General features: G+C 41.8%; 1 protein-coding gene across 1 annotated transcript in view; it reads right to left on the bottom strand.

The window, feature by feature from the left end:
• Nucleotides 1–15556, bottom strand: part of LOC126183543 (dedicator of cytokinesis protein 3) — a 1039887-nt gene that overhangs the window by 852074 nt on the left and 172257 nt on the right. Inside the window, exon 2 of the mRNA XM_049925613.1 lies at nt 1601–1684. Within this exon, the coding sequence (XP_049781570.1) occupies nt 1601–1684 (84 nt within the window). The remainder of the gene's footprint in view (nt 1–1600; nt 1685–15556) is intronic.

Raw genomic sequence — 15556 nt, 5'->3', positions numbered from 1 at the left:
ATTTTGTGGATACAAAAATAAATGCTCGAGAAACCATTTTCTTAAAAGAAAAGAAAATGGAAACATTCCTCAAAACGTTTCTTCACCGACACAATCACCAAGAAATTTCCCACTATTACCGGTTTCAACAGTAATCTTCAGAGTTAAAGTGCACAGCCGGCTATGGTAACCGAGCGGTTATAGGCTCGTCAGTCTAGAACCGCGCGACCGCTACGGTCGCAGGTTCGAATCCTGCCTCGGGCATGGATGTGTGTGATGTCCTTAGGTTAGTTAGGTTTAATTAGTTCTAAGTTCTAGGCGACTGATGACCTCAGAAGTTAAGTCGCATAGTGCTCAGAGCCATTTGAGCCACCACACTAGCTTTACCTTGGAAAATGTTTCTACAAATCTTCCAACAACTTTTTTTTCCACATAGTAGTGCAAAAAATACTCAGACAATTAGAGGCTTTGGAACTTGCACAGAGATGAATAATTTTTTTTCAGAAATATATGAACCAAAAAATTCAGCTACTTTGAAGTTTATTCAATGCGGAATGTAAGAAATGGCTCTGAGCGCTATGGGACTTATCATCTGAGGTCATCAGTCCCCTAGAACTTAGAACTACTTAAACCTAACTAACCTAAGGACATCACACACATCCATGCTCGAGGCAGGATTCGAACCTGCGACCATAGCAGTCGCGCGGTTGCAGACTGAAACGCCTAGAGCCGCTCGGCCACAGAGGCCGGCGGGAATGTAAGATATAATTACGTACCTTACATTGGGTCATATAAAACAAAACGATAATTGTCAGTTTGTGGTGGGCTGACATATTGTCAGGCACGAAGAGACGGTGTTCCAGCGTAAATTTCGAGGGAAAGGTGTGGCGATGGTGGAGTATTTTCAGGGGATTCACGAGTGTCTGGTGCTGGACACTTGTCGCAACACTTGATAAGAGGTGCCCACATAAACCGGCTTTTATCAGAAATATTGACCCTTAGACGATGTGTCCAATAGTGTATTTTAAATACAACAGTATGCCGTCTTAGGCACTGTATAACATTAAAACACTTGATAATGGCACTTTAAAGCCGAAATAATGATCGTGTAAATGTAACACTGCAAATAAAAAAACAGTCTAAATGCGGTACTGACTTTAAAAAAGAAATGATTCGTATTTGCAAGAAATTATGCTCTTCATCTGATTATATGGATTACATTGACTTTAATGAACAGTTGCATATGTCAAAATTCTGCAGTGGAAACTAGCACCAAATCGTCGACGTACATTCTCAATGTTGGACATAATCATTGGTAATGGAACATAGTTACTTAAAATAAATTTAGCTCATGATATAATATTACAGAGCTAATAGCTATGACTATCTATTTCTCTCTTTCCATTTGGTCGATTTTATAAGTGTAAGACAAAAATGGCGAGGGCAAAATAAAATAAAATACAATACAATACAAATAGAAACGGCGAGCGGGTGTCTGAGGCCGTTGCTGATGCAATTAATACACTGCTTTGTAGTACTATTTCGACCTGGTGCAACATCTCCGGTAAACAAGGATCAGTAGTAAACAGAAATATTGTGGACATAGTAATTCATTACTTACCGCCACATTCTTCTAGTATCTGTACTGTTTCGCCGATTTCCAGTGGCAAGCCGTACCTCGTATCACCACGCCAGTTGTATATAACTGCAACAAAAGATGAACGAATTACGGTCACTCCGTAAAACTGGATTTTAAGATGCCACAACACCACCAGACAAGTTTCATTGTCGCGGTGGACAGTTGTTAAAATGTTTTGGCTCTTCAGAGTATGTTACTTAACACAGGTTGTGACCTAGAGTCTTTCAAAGTAGGTCGGTAAGGTACTCAAACATGTTTCTGATTTTTAACAAACTTGCGCGTTGCAACTATTAACTGTCCAGAATTCATGCAGGAACTGAGGCGATTGACAGCGACATCATTAAATCCATAAGAAACGTAGGGACCAATTATTTCTGGCGCTTTATTTTTGTATGAAGAGTTTTGAGATTTCATCATTTTCCAAATGGATTAAATGTATTTGCATAATCATCGTGTTGTACGAGGGACTTCACTACGAATGCGGCAGCTATCTGTCGTACTACCTTCAATACTTCCTTCTTCCGCCACTAAGCATCTGTTCCACACATTGAACAAATACTAGTGCTCGGGTATTGTGCTTTTCTTAGACTGTTTCTGCTTAGAAACTAAAATGTTATTTGATTGCATCCGAAGTTGCCGACGGAAACGTGCACATAAGCAGACCAAATGGCAGATACTTTATAGTATTTCAAGTGGTAACCTGGTATGTATAGCATTTGCTTGGAAATGTAAGAAGAAATTATAGATTACAGCATTAAAATCAGGTCCAGTATTCAAAGTATAGTCGAAATAAAGGAGTCAACTACGTAACAACATTAAGCCCGCTGAAGGCTGCTGAAAGCCCGAAACGCATCCTGAGGAAAATAAGTGCTAAAAATGAGTGTTATTGTACAAACCAGTGACCTGCCGGAGTTGAGAAAACCGCGTAAAAACTAATTCTAAACAAAGGAGGCCGAGACTGAAAGTTTCAATGCCACTGTCACACAGACTCTAGGTTGGCCTGTTTCAACATTAACAAGACTATAACATTCTACAGTCATTTAGTAAGCGAGCGCTAAGAGGCTTTTGGTTTCAACATATAACCAACATCAGACTGTTTTCGACGGCTTGACGAAAACATGTGGATGACTCCAAAACCCGTCATGCACAACTCAACGTCGAAAATAAAACGAGCTAAATTTCAAAGGAAAGAAGGCTATGGGGTATAAAATCCCTTAGAGACTGAAGTCGTCAGAGACGGAATACTAGTCCATTAGACGATAAGAATGGGGAAAAGGATTGGTAGCGATCACGTTGCAGAAAATATTTCGTCGTAATTGATTTCAGGAAACAATGGAAAATGAAATCAGGATGGGTTAAACCTTAAAACAAGATTACTAGCAAAACCTTTCCAGTATTTTGTTCAACAAACTCTTCCGCAGCGCATGAGAACAAACCTCTTTCATTATTATCCACTGAACACGACGATAGAATATTAATGGCACATACATATCTGTGCAGTTAACGTAGCTCTGATATTACATGTGGGATAACTATTTAAACAGGGTGACGTGTGTGTGCGAGATGAACAAATAATCATCAGAGCCACCTTCATTCGAACGCTTACTATGAAATAATTAGACAACTGATACATTACTTCCTGTCCTGGCCACAGAAGGGCAGCCGGCCGCCCTGTAGAACGAACTTACCCAAACCTATAACAAAATGCCGACCCGCATTACACGGGAGGCGGCCAAGGAAACGAGGAATTAGTGTCAAGAAAATCGCACTGTACTACGGAAAATTTTGGCACTAACTTCGATAGCCAGTTGGAAGAGCTATTTAGATTGTTATATGACGCGAGGGGCCTTTCCTAGCCTCGAGTAGAGGACACACTGCGAGAAAACTGTTTGTTCCACCAGGCACCCGCTCCTACGGCCGCTGTTTGTTTCGTTGTGGAGCAGTCATCCATTCTATTCCGAAGAATCTCCATATTAAGTCCGCGCTCGTCTGTATAAATTTATTATAGAAATTATAACTACGCGTCCCGTATGGCTGTTTGCTGGTAAACGTCGTATTGTAGAATGGGCAATGCGGATCTTTTAGCGCTCGCCCGCAGTGGTGATTTTTCTCACCGTGACTGTTTCGTCACTCTCGTCCAGTCTGTGAATATATGCGTAGATGCGCGCATGCTGTGACGTGACAGCCGGGAGATACTTGTCTGTCGACTCGCGTACAAGCCCGTGCAAAATTGTCACTGCGCTGCCAAGATTTGATAGCCGTGCGTGCAAGGGTGACAAAATTGTCACTTTCCGTGCGTTCTCCGCTCCCCGACACGGTGATACAAACATGGCATTAACGTCTTTGCACAACGTGACTGTGCACGAAGACGATAGCGATAATGCTATTCTTATACACTGAAGCGCCAAAGAAACTGGTATGGGCATGGATATTGAAATACGGCGCTGCGGTCGGCAACGCCTATATAAGACAACAAGTGTCTGGCGCAGTTGTTAGATCGGTTACTGCTGCTACAATAGCAGGTTATCATGATTTAAGTGAGGCTGAACGTGGTGTTGTAGTCGGCGAACGAGCGATGGGACACAGCATCTCCGAGGAAGCGATGAAGTGGGATTTTTCCGTACGACTATTTCACGTATGTACCATGAATATCAAGAATCTGGTAAAACATCAAATCTCCGACACCGCTGCGGCCGAGAAAAGATTCTGCAAGGAATCAGAAAGTGACAGAAGTGCAGCCCTTCCGCAAATTGCTGCAGATTTAGGCATGTTTGCCAGTTTCTTTGGCTCTTCAGTGTAGAAGAACATGGCAACAAAAATTTGTGGATGGTTTGGACAAATACGAAAACCAACGGATGGGACAAATCAGCCGCCGGCCGCGGTGGCCGTGCGGTTCTAGCGCTGCAGTCCGGAACCGCGGGGCTGCTACGGTCGCAGGTTCGAATCCTGCCTCGGGCATGGATGTGTGTGATGTCCTTAGGTTAGTTAGGTTTAAGTAGTTCTAAGTTCTAGGGGACTGATGACCTAAGATGTTAAGTCCCATAGTGCTCAGAGCCATTTGAACCATTTGACAAATCAGCCGAATAATATTTTTGAGTACACGTACAACTTGTGTTTAGCTGGGACAGACAGTTTCATGTTCGCATTTTTGTATGGTAAGCAGATAAAATGCGAAATAATTACTTAAAACTTACAAAACTCATTCGAAAATTTTGAAAAAATTTCTTTGAATGTTGTTGAATTTTATGAAGCATTGTGTAAAGCTTTCCTCTTATTGGCCAGTCATTCCAAAGAGGGTGTACTCGCTATTCTTTATATTTGTTTTACGTCTCACGAGTTCGCAAATAATGACCGTCTCTTCAAAATCCATATCGACAAATGACGCTTGGATTTAAAAAAGAATCGTAACTGTCATCCTTCGTGAGTGCACTCCATTTTGATGACGTGACGTGACATTGACGGAAACAATTCTGTCACGGTGAAAAAATCAACCGTGCGCGCTAGCCATTATAGAAGTTGACGCAACTGACTGTTTCGAGTGACATTTTTATAATTAGACAAGTTGACTAGCAGATTATCGTATCTCATATTTCGTATAAGTTTTTGTGGCAAGTGGAGCATTAAATCCTCCCAGTTTTGGGGCGTACAAATACACTTATTAACTAACCGGTCAATAATGATTTCGCTTGGTAGAGTTGAACATTGAAACATCAGGCTTTCAAATCGGGAACGTTCAAAGACTGAATGTACTTCAGGTTTCCCAGATCGAACTTTACCTTATTCTGGAAAGGCATGCCTTATTATCAGTAACTTAACTACAGACAATCGTTTTCAGAAGACTATGCTGAGCAACAAACGGAGTGAAGATTAAATACGCCGGCCGCAGTGGCCGAGCGGTTCTAGGCGCTTCAGTCTGGAACCGCGCGACCGCTACGGTCGCAGGTTCGAAACCTGCCTCGGGCATGGGTGCGTGTGATGTTCTTAGGTTAGTTAGGTTTAAGTAGTTCTAAGTTCTAGGGGACTGATGACCTCAGATGTTAAGCCGCATAGTGCTCAGAGCCACTTGAACCATTTTTAGATTAAAGGTAACTCTTCTAGACTACTTTCAGGCCAGTGCTGCATGGACGCAAAATAGATTTGACAAATAACTACTTTAGATTGTAGATAGCGAACATTGCATAAAGGAAGCAGGATGTGATTAGGTTGTTCAATGCTTAACAGTATTTAATTTTCCATTTTCCGAAGTTAAATACCGGACTGCCGAGGTGAAAATAGAAGTGCCACCCCCAAAGAGGTGCGGTATTACATCGTTGCAGAACTTGGAAGGGCACAGCACTCCGTGTGAAGAGTACTTTATTTATTTATCGTATTGCAAAACATATACAAAGATTACAAAGCTATTATATGTCAAAATTTAAACACAGCTCTTCAGCATAAAACAACACAAATGACAACAGCTATATACGGATATCAAGGTCTTTTACGTATTTTATCACACCACTCGTCGTTGTCAGCAAATCTTCAACAGGATCCTTGTAAGCACGTGCGGGATATGTTGATATAACATCAGAAACTGTCTGTGGTTCCGCACCACAGTCACACGATGGTGATGAAAATTGCCTCACTTGTGGAGAGTGTCTGCAAATCTTCCATGGCCCGTTCAGATGCGGTTCGGGGTAGTCCAAATTGCCCGACGCTGGTTGAATCCACGGGGCTTCTTCTGAATGCAAGGGGCAGTTTCAGGCAATGTGGAGGTCAGTGGGGGGCAATGACTGCTCTCTTCCGTGACATTGCATAAGTCACATGTGCCTTCTGGGTGGTGCCAAAGAACAGTCACTTCAAAGCAAATATCTAAAGCCAAGGAGCAGAGACAGCCAGATAATCTCAAAACTCTACTGGCTAAAATGAATTTGTCACAAGACACGGCGTGTCCCTTTTGGGGTGTTAACAGTGCCAGTGCCTGCGGTACTTCGGTATTAATCCTGACAGCTGGGTTCTCTTGCACGCTGCAGTTAACAGAAAATCTGTACCATTGTATACCGTACTCTTGTCCCCTAGTGCCATGTTCCACACAGCCTTCGTAGTCGGGGCTACTAAAGCCTGACAGTGAGTAGTGTTGAGCCAGGAGAGAGCTGCTTCGAATATTAATAGTCGGAAAAGTTTTCACCACTTATATTTGGGCATCAAACGCAGCACAGGTTCTTGCGTACGGTTTCCGATCAGGAAATCAATGTCTTCGTTTCAAACATACGCCTCTTAACTGTTAATTATAGACTGAAGGCATATGGCTGTGTTCTACATCTTCATCTACTTTGTTGGTGATCAGTCTTCGGGCGCAAGTTTTACGTGTTCCACCAACACTTATGCTCCAGAGGCAATGCAGTTGCACGGAAAGTATCGTATATATTCTCTAAAAACCGTTTGGTAATAAGGAAACAGGTAACGTTGACAGCACTAGCGCTGAGTGTAATTTAATTTAACGTGTACTGAATGTTCCGCTGTAGACTCACTATCCATTCCCAACTGTGAATTGACGTGACACTTTTTGTTCAATTTTCTGGCAGTGACAGTTTCAATGTTAGTCGCCACAATTATGTTAACTCTACGAGAGATAAGGTGAATGCAGGGGGACCTATGAAATGACTGCATACGGAGGAGAAATGAGAAGTTGCGCCTCTACAGCAGGACACTTGACAATCCAGTCAATGGCTATGTGGCTTCAAGCCTGAGCCATAGCGGATCCATACCGTAGCGTGCGAATCTAGCTACAGCGTGGCCTGCCACTCACTGCTAATTAAGAACCACAGGGCGAAAAGCACAGAGATACTACGAGAAGGATTTGACAGAGCAGTGGCAGACCCAAGTCGAAACACGGCCTCGGGAGTAGGTGATTTTCCGTCAGAACTACTGATAGCCTTGGGAGAGCCAGCCATGACAAAACTCTTCCATCTGATGTGCAAGATGTATGAGACAGGCAAAATACCCTCAGATTTTAAGAAGAATGTAATAATTCCAATTCCAAAGAAAGCAGTTGCTGAAAGGTGTGAAAATTACCGAACTATCAAATCACCAAACCATGGATGCAAATTATTATTTAAAGAAGAATGGAAAAACTGGTACAAGCAGACCTCGGGGAAGATCAGTTTGGATCCAGGAGAAACGCAGGTACACGAATGGCAATACTGACCCTACGACTTATCTTAGAAGATAGGTTAAGGAAAGGTAAACCTACGTTAATAACATTTGTAGACTTAGAGAAAACTTTTGACAATGTTGACTGGAAGACTCTCTTTGAAATTCTGAAGGTATCATGGGTAAAATTCAGGGACCAAAAGGCTATTTACAACTTGTGCAGAAATTAGGCGGCAGTTGTAAGAGTTGACGGGCGTGGAAGAAAGTGATTGAGAAGGGAGTGAGGCAGGGTTGTAGCCTATCGTCGATGTTAACCTATACATTGAACAAGCATTAAAGGAAATCAAATAAAAATTTTGATGTGGAATTGAAGTTCTGGGTGAAGAAATAAAAATTTCGACATTTGCTGATGATACTGTAATTCTGTCAGAAACAACAAAAGACTTGGAAGAACGGTTGAACGAAATGGCCAGTGTCTTGAGAGATGAACATCAACAAAAACAAAACTATGGTAATGGGAAGTAGTCGAATTAAATCAGGTGATGCTAAGGGAATTTGACTGGGAAACGAGACACAAAGTACTAGAGGAATTTCGTTATTTGGGGAACAAAATAACTGATTATGGCCGAAGTAGAGAGTATCAAATGCAGATTGGCAATGGCAAGAAAAGCATTTCTGAAGAAGAGAAATTTATTAACATCGAATATAGATTTTAAGGGTTACGAAGTATTTCCTGAAGGTATTTGTCTGGAATGTAGCTATGTACGAAAGTGAAACACGAACGATAAACAGTATAAACAAAAAGAGAATAGAAGCTTTCGAAACATGGTGCTACAAGAGAATGTTGAAGATTAGATGGGTCGATTACGTAACTAATGAAGAGGTACTGAACAGAACTGGGGAGACACGAACTTTGTGACACAACTTGACCAAAAGAGGGGATCGGTTGATAGGACACATTCTGAGACATGAAGGGATCACCAATTTAGTACTGGAGGGAAGAGTGTGGGGTAAAAACCGTAGAGCGAGACCAAGAGATGAATACAGTAAGCAGATTCAGAAGGATGCAGGTTGCAGTAGTTATTCGGAGATGAAGGGCCTCGCACAGCATAGAGTAGCATGGAGAACTGCATCGAAACAGTCTTCCGACTAAAGACCACTACAAAAACAATAGGAAATACTATAAAATTATACCGTAATTTTAGATAACGGGGCACAAAATCATAAATTTACTCTTCAGTAACTGTAGCACACAGAATGTACGGCCTAAAGACGTTTAGAGCATCATACAGATAAGGCAAAATTACAGTTTACAAACCGTCACTTGATCACGACAATTCAATACAAAATTTAGAGTTCCAGAGCGCCACTTGTCAACAGCAGCTGTAATAACTTCAAACACAAACGCTTTGGTCAGTGCGCGAACAACTGAATGAGTCTCTGTGCGCATTACAGGGTGTGGGAACAAGTTTTATTACTGCCAGTTGTTCACTTAAGCGAAGTCCTAACATAACTGGTATGCCACTGTCTTTGCCTCACCAGTAGATATGATGTCTCAGAGGGGATAATTGATGGAGTGCCTGCTTAGTCTGGTGTTGTGTACGTTGCTTTATAGGTGATTATAGAAATGAAACGAAGAGTGTGAAGTCTGGTGTGGGAACAGAGCTTACTCCTTCGAACAACAACAGTGGGGCCATCGAAGTCAATAACTTATAGGGACGACCGAAGCACTATCAACTGTGTAACACGTTCTCAGTCCGGGAGAAACAGCCAATACGTTTGCCTCTTAACACCCAACACTGATGCGTAGTCTAGTGATCAGTAACTGTAAGTTGCCCTTTGCCATCTCCTTACCAAAGAACTATTGGCAATGAAACATCCGTTCTTCGTCAGGATTCGAGCCTGCTACCTCCTTGTAGTCCGCACTATGCCAGCGTGCGTTAGTAACCTTGACTGTGGAAGTGTGGCGTGCGTGCCAACCTAGTTAAAATATAATAGTTTACGAGTAAACATTTTAAATGTAAAATGTGGACAGTATTATTTAATTCTTTAGTGGGTCCGAAAGTCGCTGAAGCGTGCACGCCAGGGATGGCGGTTAGGACTGGAACTACCGGTTTTCTGTTATGCCGGTTCTTTCCATTTCCATTTTAACTCGACTTTTAAAATCGCGCAACATAATCAGTTTCAAAAATAATCGATTTCCGGTTTTTTTGTTGCTGTTATTTCAACAATAAACGTGCACATCGAACAAAGATTGAAAAAATCATCCATTTCCTAGATAAATAAAAGAAAACTTTGTCGGTCCACCAGTCACTGCTTTTCTCGGAATGTAATAAGGGGTTGAATACAACAATTTCACCAGTATTCTCTTACAAACTCTAAATTTTTAAATATCTTCTTAAGGATCACGTTATAATCGAGGTTCATACCACTATTTGGGCGTTACGAATATTACGTGGTTATCGATGAGCACTGGGGTTGAAGAACTCAGCTTTTCGTATTAAGTTGTCCTTTACCCATGACTACAACCAGATAAAGGCATATTATGTAGATACAGGTAGCAGATAAGCTACTTTCTAACTTTATTGCGAACTATGAACGAACTGTGAAATTTTTAATTTATTACTGTACCCATAACTGCCTTACGCTGTTATCATTTCTTAGAAATGGCAGACAAATAACAAGCTCTAGCGTCGAATCTGCAGCGTTGTTTCTCTTTAATTACTTCGAATTGGAACCCATGTTTTAGTCAAATATATATCTCTCTTTTAATGGGAATGGGAATACAATTGATTTTTTACTGACAAAATCGAAAATTATCTTTCAAAACATTCAAATGAATAATTTAGATAATAGGGTAAATATAACATTTACCAAGAGCAAATATATGAAATCAGTTAAAATTTCAATAATGAATTAATGCATCGGCCAATTTTTATTATCCAATCTGTTCATAAATACTCGTTCGATAATGTGTTTATCTGTAAGCTGGCTCATTTCATCAGAAACAACATCGTTCAAAGATAAATAGACTAATGGCCATTAAAATTGCTACACCCCGAAGATGACGAGCTACAGACACGAAATTTAACCGAAAGGAAGAAGATGCTGTGATACGCAAATGATTGGCTTTTCAAAGCATTCACACAAGGTTGGCGCCAGTGGCGACACCTACAACGCACTGACAGGTCGGATTGTAGCCTATCGCGATTTCGGTTTATCGTATCGCGACATTGCTGCTCGCGTTGGTCGAGATCCAATGACTCTTAGCAGAATACGGAATAGGTGGGTTCAGGAGGGTAATACGGAACGCTGTGCTGAATCCCAACGGCCTCGTATCACTAGCAGTCCAGATGACAGGCATCTTATCCGCATGGCTGTAACGGATCGTGCAGCCACGTCTCGATCTCAGAATCAACAGATGGGGACGTTTGCAAGACAACAACCATCTGCACGAACAGTTCGACGACGTTTGCAGCAGCATGGACTATCAGCTCGGAGACCGTGGCTGCGGTTACCCTTGACGCTGCATCACAGACAGGAGCGTCTGCGATGGTGTACTCAACGACGAACCTGGGTGCACGAATGGCAAAACGTCATATTTTCGGATGAATCCAGGATCTGTTTACAGCATCATGATGGTCGCATCCGTGTTTGGCGACATCGCGGTGAACGCACATTGGAAGCGTGTATTCGTCATTGCCATACTGGCGTATCACCCAGCGTGATGGTATGGGGTGCCATTGGTTACACGTCTCGGTCACCTCTTGTTCGCATTGACGGCACTTTGAACAGTGGACGTTACATTTCAGATGTGTTACGACCCGTGGCTCTACTCTTCATTCGATCCCTGCGAAACCCTACATTTCAGCAGGATAATGCACGACCGCGTGTTGCAGGTGCTGTACGGGCCTTTCTGGATACAGAAAATGTTCGACTGCTGCCCTGGCCAGCAAATTCTCCAGATCTCTCACCAATTGGAAACGCCTGGTCAATGGTGGCCTAGCAACTGGCTCGTCACAATAGGCCAGTCACTACCCTTGATGAACTGTGGTATCGTGTTGAAGTTGCATGGGCAGCTGTACCTGTACACGCCATCCAAGCTCTATTTGACTCAATGCCCAGGCGTATCAAGGCCGTTATTACGGCCAGAGGTGGTTATTCCGGGTACTGATTTCTCAGGATCTATGCACCCAAATTGCTTGAAAATGTAATCACATGTCAGTTCTAGAGTAATATATTTGTCTAATGAATACGAGTTTATCATCTGCATTTCTTCTTAGTGTAGCAATTTTAATGGCCAGTAGTGTATAATCTTTCAGAATCCACAGAGCTCCCTACAAAACTCTGTATGTCCATTTTTTCAGAGAAGGATGCGGGACAGAATATCAAATCAAATGTTTTTGAGCCATCTAATTTCCGAACTGTTCCTTTATTTGGCTACCAGTTTCGGCGATTTACTACGCCATCTTCAGGATCCCCGACCGACGTGTAGGAAGATTCCAGGGTCGGTTCCGGAGCCAGCAAACACATACTGGTATCCGGAGATTTCTGCTTGATACAGCGATCACTTCGACCATCATCAAAATTCGGCAGATGATGGTTGAAGTGATCGCTGTATCAAACAGAAATCTACAGATACCAGTATTTGAATCATGACCCCTATTTCGAGCGGAACCGAGGCTGGAATTTTCCTACACGTCGTTCGGGGAACCTGAAGACGGCGTAGTAAATCGCCGAAACTAGCAGCCAAATAAAACAACAGTTCGGAAATTAGACGGCTGAAAGGTGTTTGATTTGACATCCTACAAAACTCGTTTTTAGAAAAAGTTTTATTTGAAAACCAAACATTTTAGTACCACTCTTATGGCACACAGACATATAGTTTTTGTAGCCAGGTATCACTAAAACATACAAATACCTGTTATAATCAAGATCAAACAAATACCGAAAAATACCGCTTATTCGGAACTAAAATAGCGGTGTTGGTTTTAAACCAGTTCGTTTTTCCCATCCCTAATGCGCGCGCGGGAGGATTTGTGTGTGTGTGTGTGAGAGAGAGAGAGAGAGAGAGAGAGAGAGAGAGAGAGAGAGATAGACAGAAGAATTACGAAAAAAATACTACTTGGTTATTCGTAAGTACCTCTGGGTTTTCAGAAGGCAAAAAATGGTACAAATCAATGGAAAGAGCATATCTCCATATTGAGATTCAAAATACGAGCCGTGGCGAGGTGCATTACGGGATAGGCATTTCAAAACATGTAGGTAAATCATCCGCTTCGTATTGTCACACTGAATTAGTTCGCGCCTACAGTTACGCAACACAGTGAACAGATTTACACAGCTGGCTGCTGTAACGCCTTACCAGGCAATTCGTGTCAGCGACTTCAGTTAATCGCAAACACGAATTGACGTTTGCGACGTCACCGGCGTTGCCCATATTGAGCACTCGCAACGCGAGTAAAAGACTTGGAGAGATGCTCTATCCACTACCCGTCTATTTTCTGTATCAGTAGGAGTACTGGACAACTGCTGTATTGGTCATTAAATAAGGTGCAACCAGCTTATAAATCATTTTATTTGACGCGTTTCGAGTAGAGCCCCTCATCTTGACCGTTCGACTCCCCGGCATCCTTGACATCTAATATTATAATTAATACCCATGTACCGAATATGTTGTTGTTACCACTTAACCTAACGGTTTTGGAAATTATATTAGGTCTTCTATTCCCCATTGCGTTCCTGTGGTCTTTTATTATTAAATTATGTGTTTTAGCTTTTAACGAGTTTCACTTGCACGGTTTCCCTCACCTAATCGTGCGAAGGTTTAAGTTCTTGCCCTGTCTTACGAGTGCTTTAATTATTTCTATTTTATTGTTCCTTTTAAAGCTGTTGTTATAAACTTGTTTTATTTTTGAGACTTTGTTTTTAGAGTTTGAATTTATGTAACTGTTCTGGAATGTTTATTCTGTTTATCTGTCAGTTGATATGTACGTCTTTTTCAGCGATGATATCTTTTCTGTAACTGTGAATTTCTATTCTTCGTTCATTTTATTATTCACACTTTGTAGACTTCTGTAAATGTTTAACTTAGTATACTATATTTCTTACGAGAAAGGAAAAAAATGTGCTTTTCTCGTTACGTGAGGCTACTTCTGTATTCATCTCCATCCTCTGGTGGCTTAAATTATCTTCATGCTTATTGTGTTGTAGCTAGTCAGTTAGTCTGTCATGACTGTTTTGTTTGTCACAAATACCCTACTGTCTTCATACAAGGCACCAGTTATTGTACTACATGAAAAACAAAAGTAAATTAGTTACAAACTATGGCGTGCACACACTTTATTCAACATGTAAACGTCACTACAGATATTCAGATTTAGGTTATGACATGTTCGATATGCCTGCTATGATTGGCGATAATGTGGCGCAGACGAATAGCGAAATTCTGTATGACCCGCTGAAGTGTTGAACATCGATGCTGCCGATAACCACCTGAATGGCTGTTTACAGCTCAGCAATGATTTTTGGGGTTATCGCTGTACACCTCGTCTTTCACAAAGCCCACAAAAAGGAGTCGCACGTGTTCAGATCCGGAGAATATGGCGACCAATCGAGGCCCATGCCAATGGCCTCTGGGTACCCCAGATCCGACTGCGGTCCCCAAAGTGCTCCTCCAGGACATCAAACACTCTCCTGCGTCGACGGCGTCGAGCTCTGTCTTGCAAGAACCACATCTTGTCGAAATCACGGTCACTTTGGATAAGGGAATGAAATCATTTTCCAAACCCTTGACGTACCGTTCGGTAGTCACCGTGTCATCAAGGACTATCGCACCGATTGTTCCGTGACTGGACATAGCACGCCACAGAGTCACTCGTTGAGGGTGAAGAGACTCCTCGACCGCGAAATGCGGATTCTCAGTCACCCAGACGCACCAACTTTGCTTATTGATGAACCCATCCAAATGAAAGGGGCTTCATCGCTAAACCAAACCATACTAATTCCCATCATGCCCCGCGGTCAATCGTGCAGTTTAAACGTCCTAACGCAAACCGTTCAGAAATTGTGACTATTTTATTTCATATAGTTCAGTAATTGTCACCCTGTATATCTGATCACTAAGATGTTCAAGATGTGTGTTTCAGATATTTAATTTTGAAAGATACCCATAGTTTCATACTCTTGTATATTTTTGTATAGTTACATTTTCTTCTACTTTTTATGTATTTCTGGTTTGATGATGGGTCCTACCCGAAGCGTGTCAAATAAAATCACTGGTTTATCAGCTGGTGGCTTCCTATTTAGTGACTAATACAGCAACTGTGCAGTACTCCTCTCTATTTGTAGTATAGTCGCATTCGTCCTACGTGACTTGACCTCACAATCACAAGGTATTTTCTGTATGTCTCACAATTTTTACGCAGCGGTCTTCTGAAACCATGGAGATACTTACAAATGACCATGTATAATTATACAACTGGCTAGTTCCTTATCACAACAAGAAATCGCAAATATGATCCACGGAACTCATAAATAACATACTCCACTTATGTTTTCACTAAATAGCAATTTCTCCCAATACGAGACACCAGCGCGTGTAGTTGCTATTTTCGGTTTTATTTTCTGTATACCACAATGATCTGTTGTTTGACATTGGACTCATATTCGAGATAAAAAAGCTTATCCTTCTCCCGCACTGATAAATATAGATAAACCGTGGCTTCTTTAAACTTGCACGTCAGAATGGTTCCCCTGACAAAAACACAGATTTCCTATCTCAGCCTTGCTGAATTCCATTGGTCT

Source organism: Schistocerca cancellata, chromosome 4 (genome assembly GCF_023864275.1).
Source record: "Schistocerca cancellata isolate TAMUIC-IGC-003103 chromosome 4, iqSchCanc2.1, whole genome shotgun sequence".
Taxonomy (NCBI): Eukaryota; Metazoa; Arthropoda; class Insecta; order Orthoptera; family Acrididae; genus Schistocerca; species Schistocerca cancellata.
This window is presented reverse-complemented; position numbering and strand designations above follow the sequence as displayed.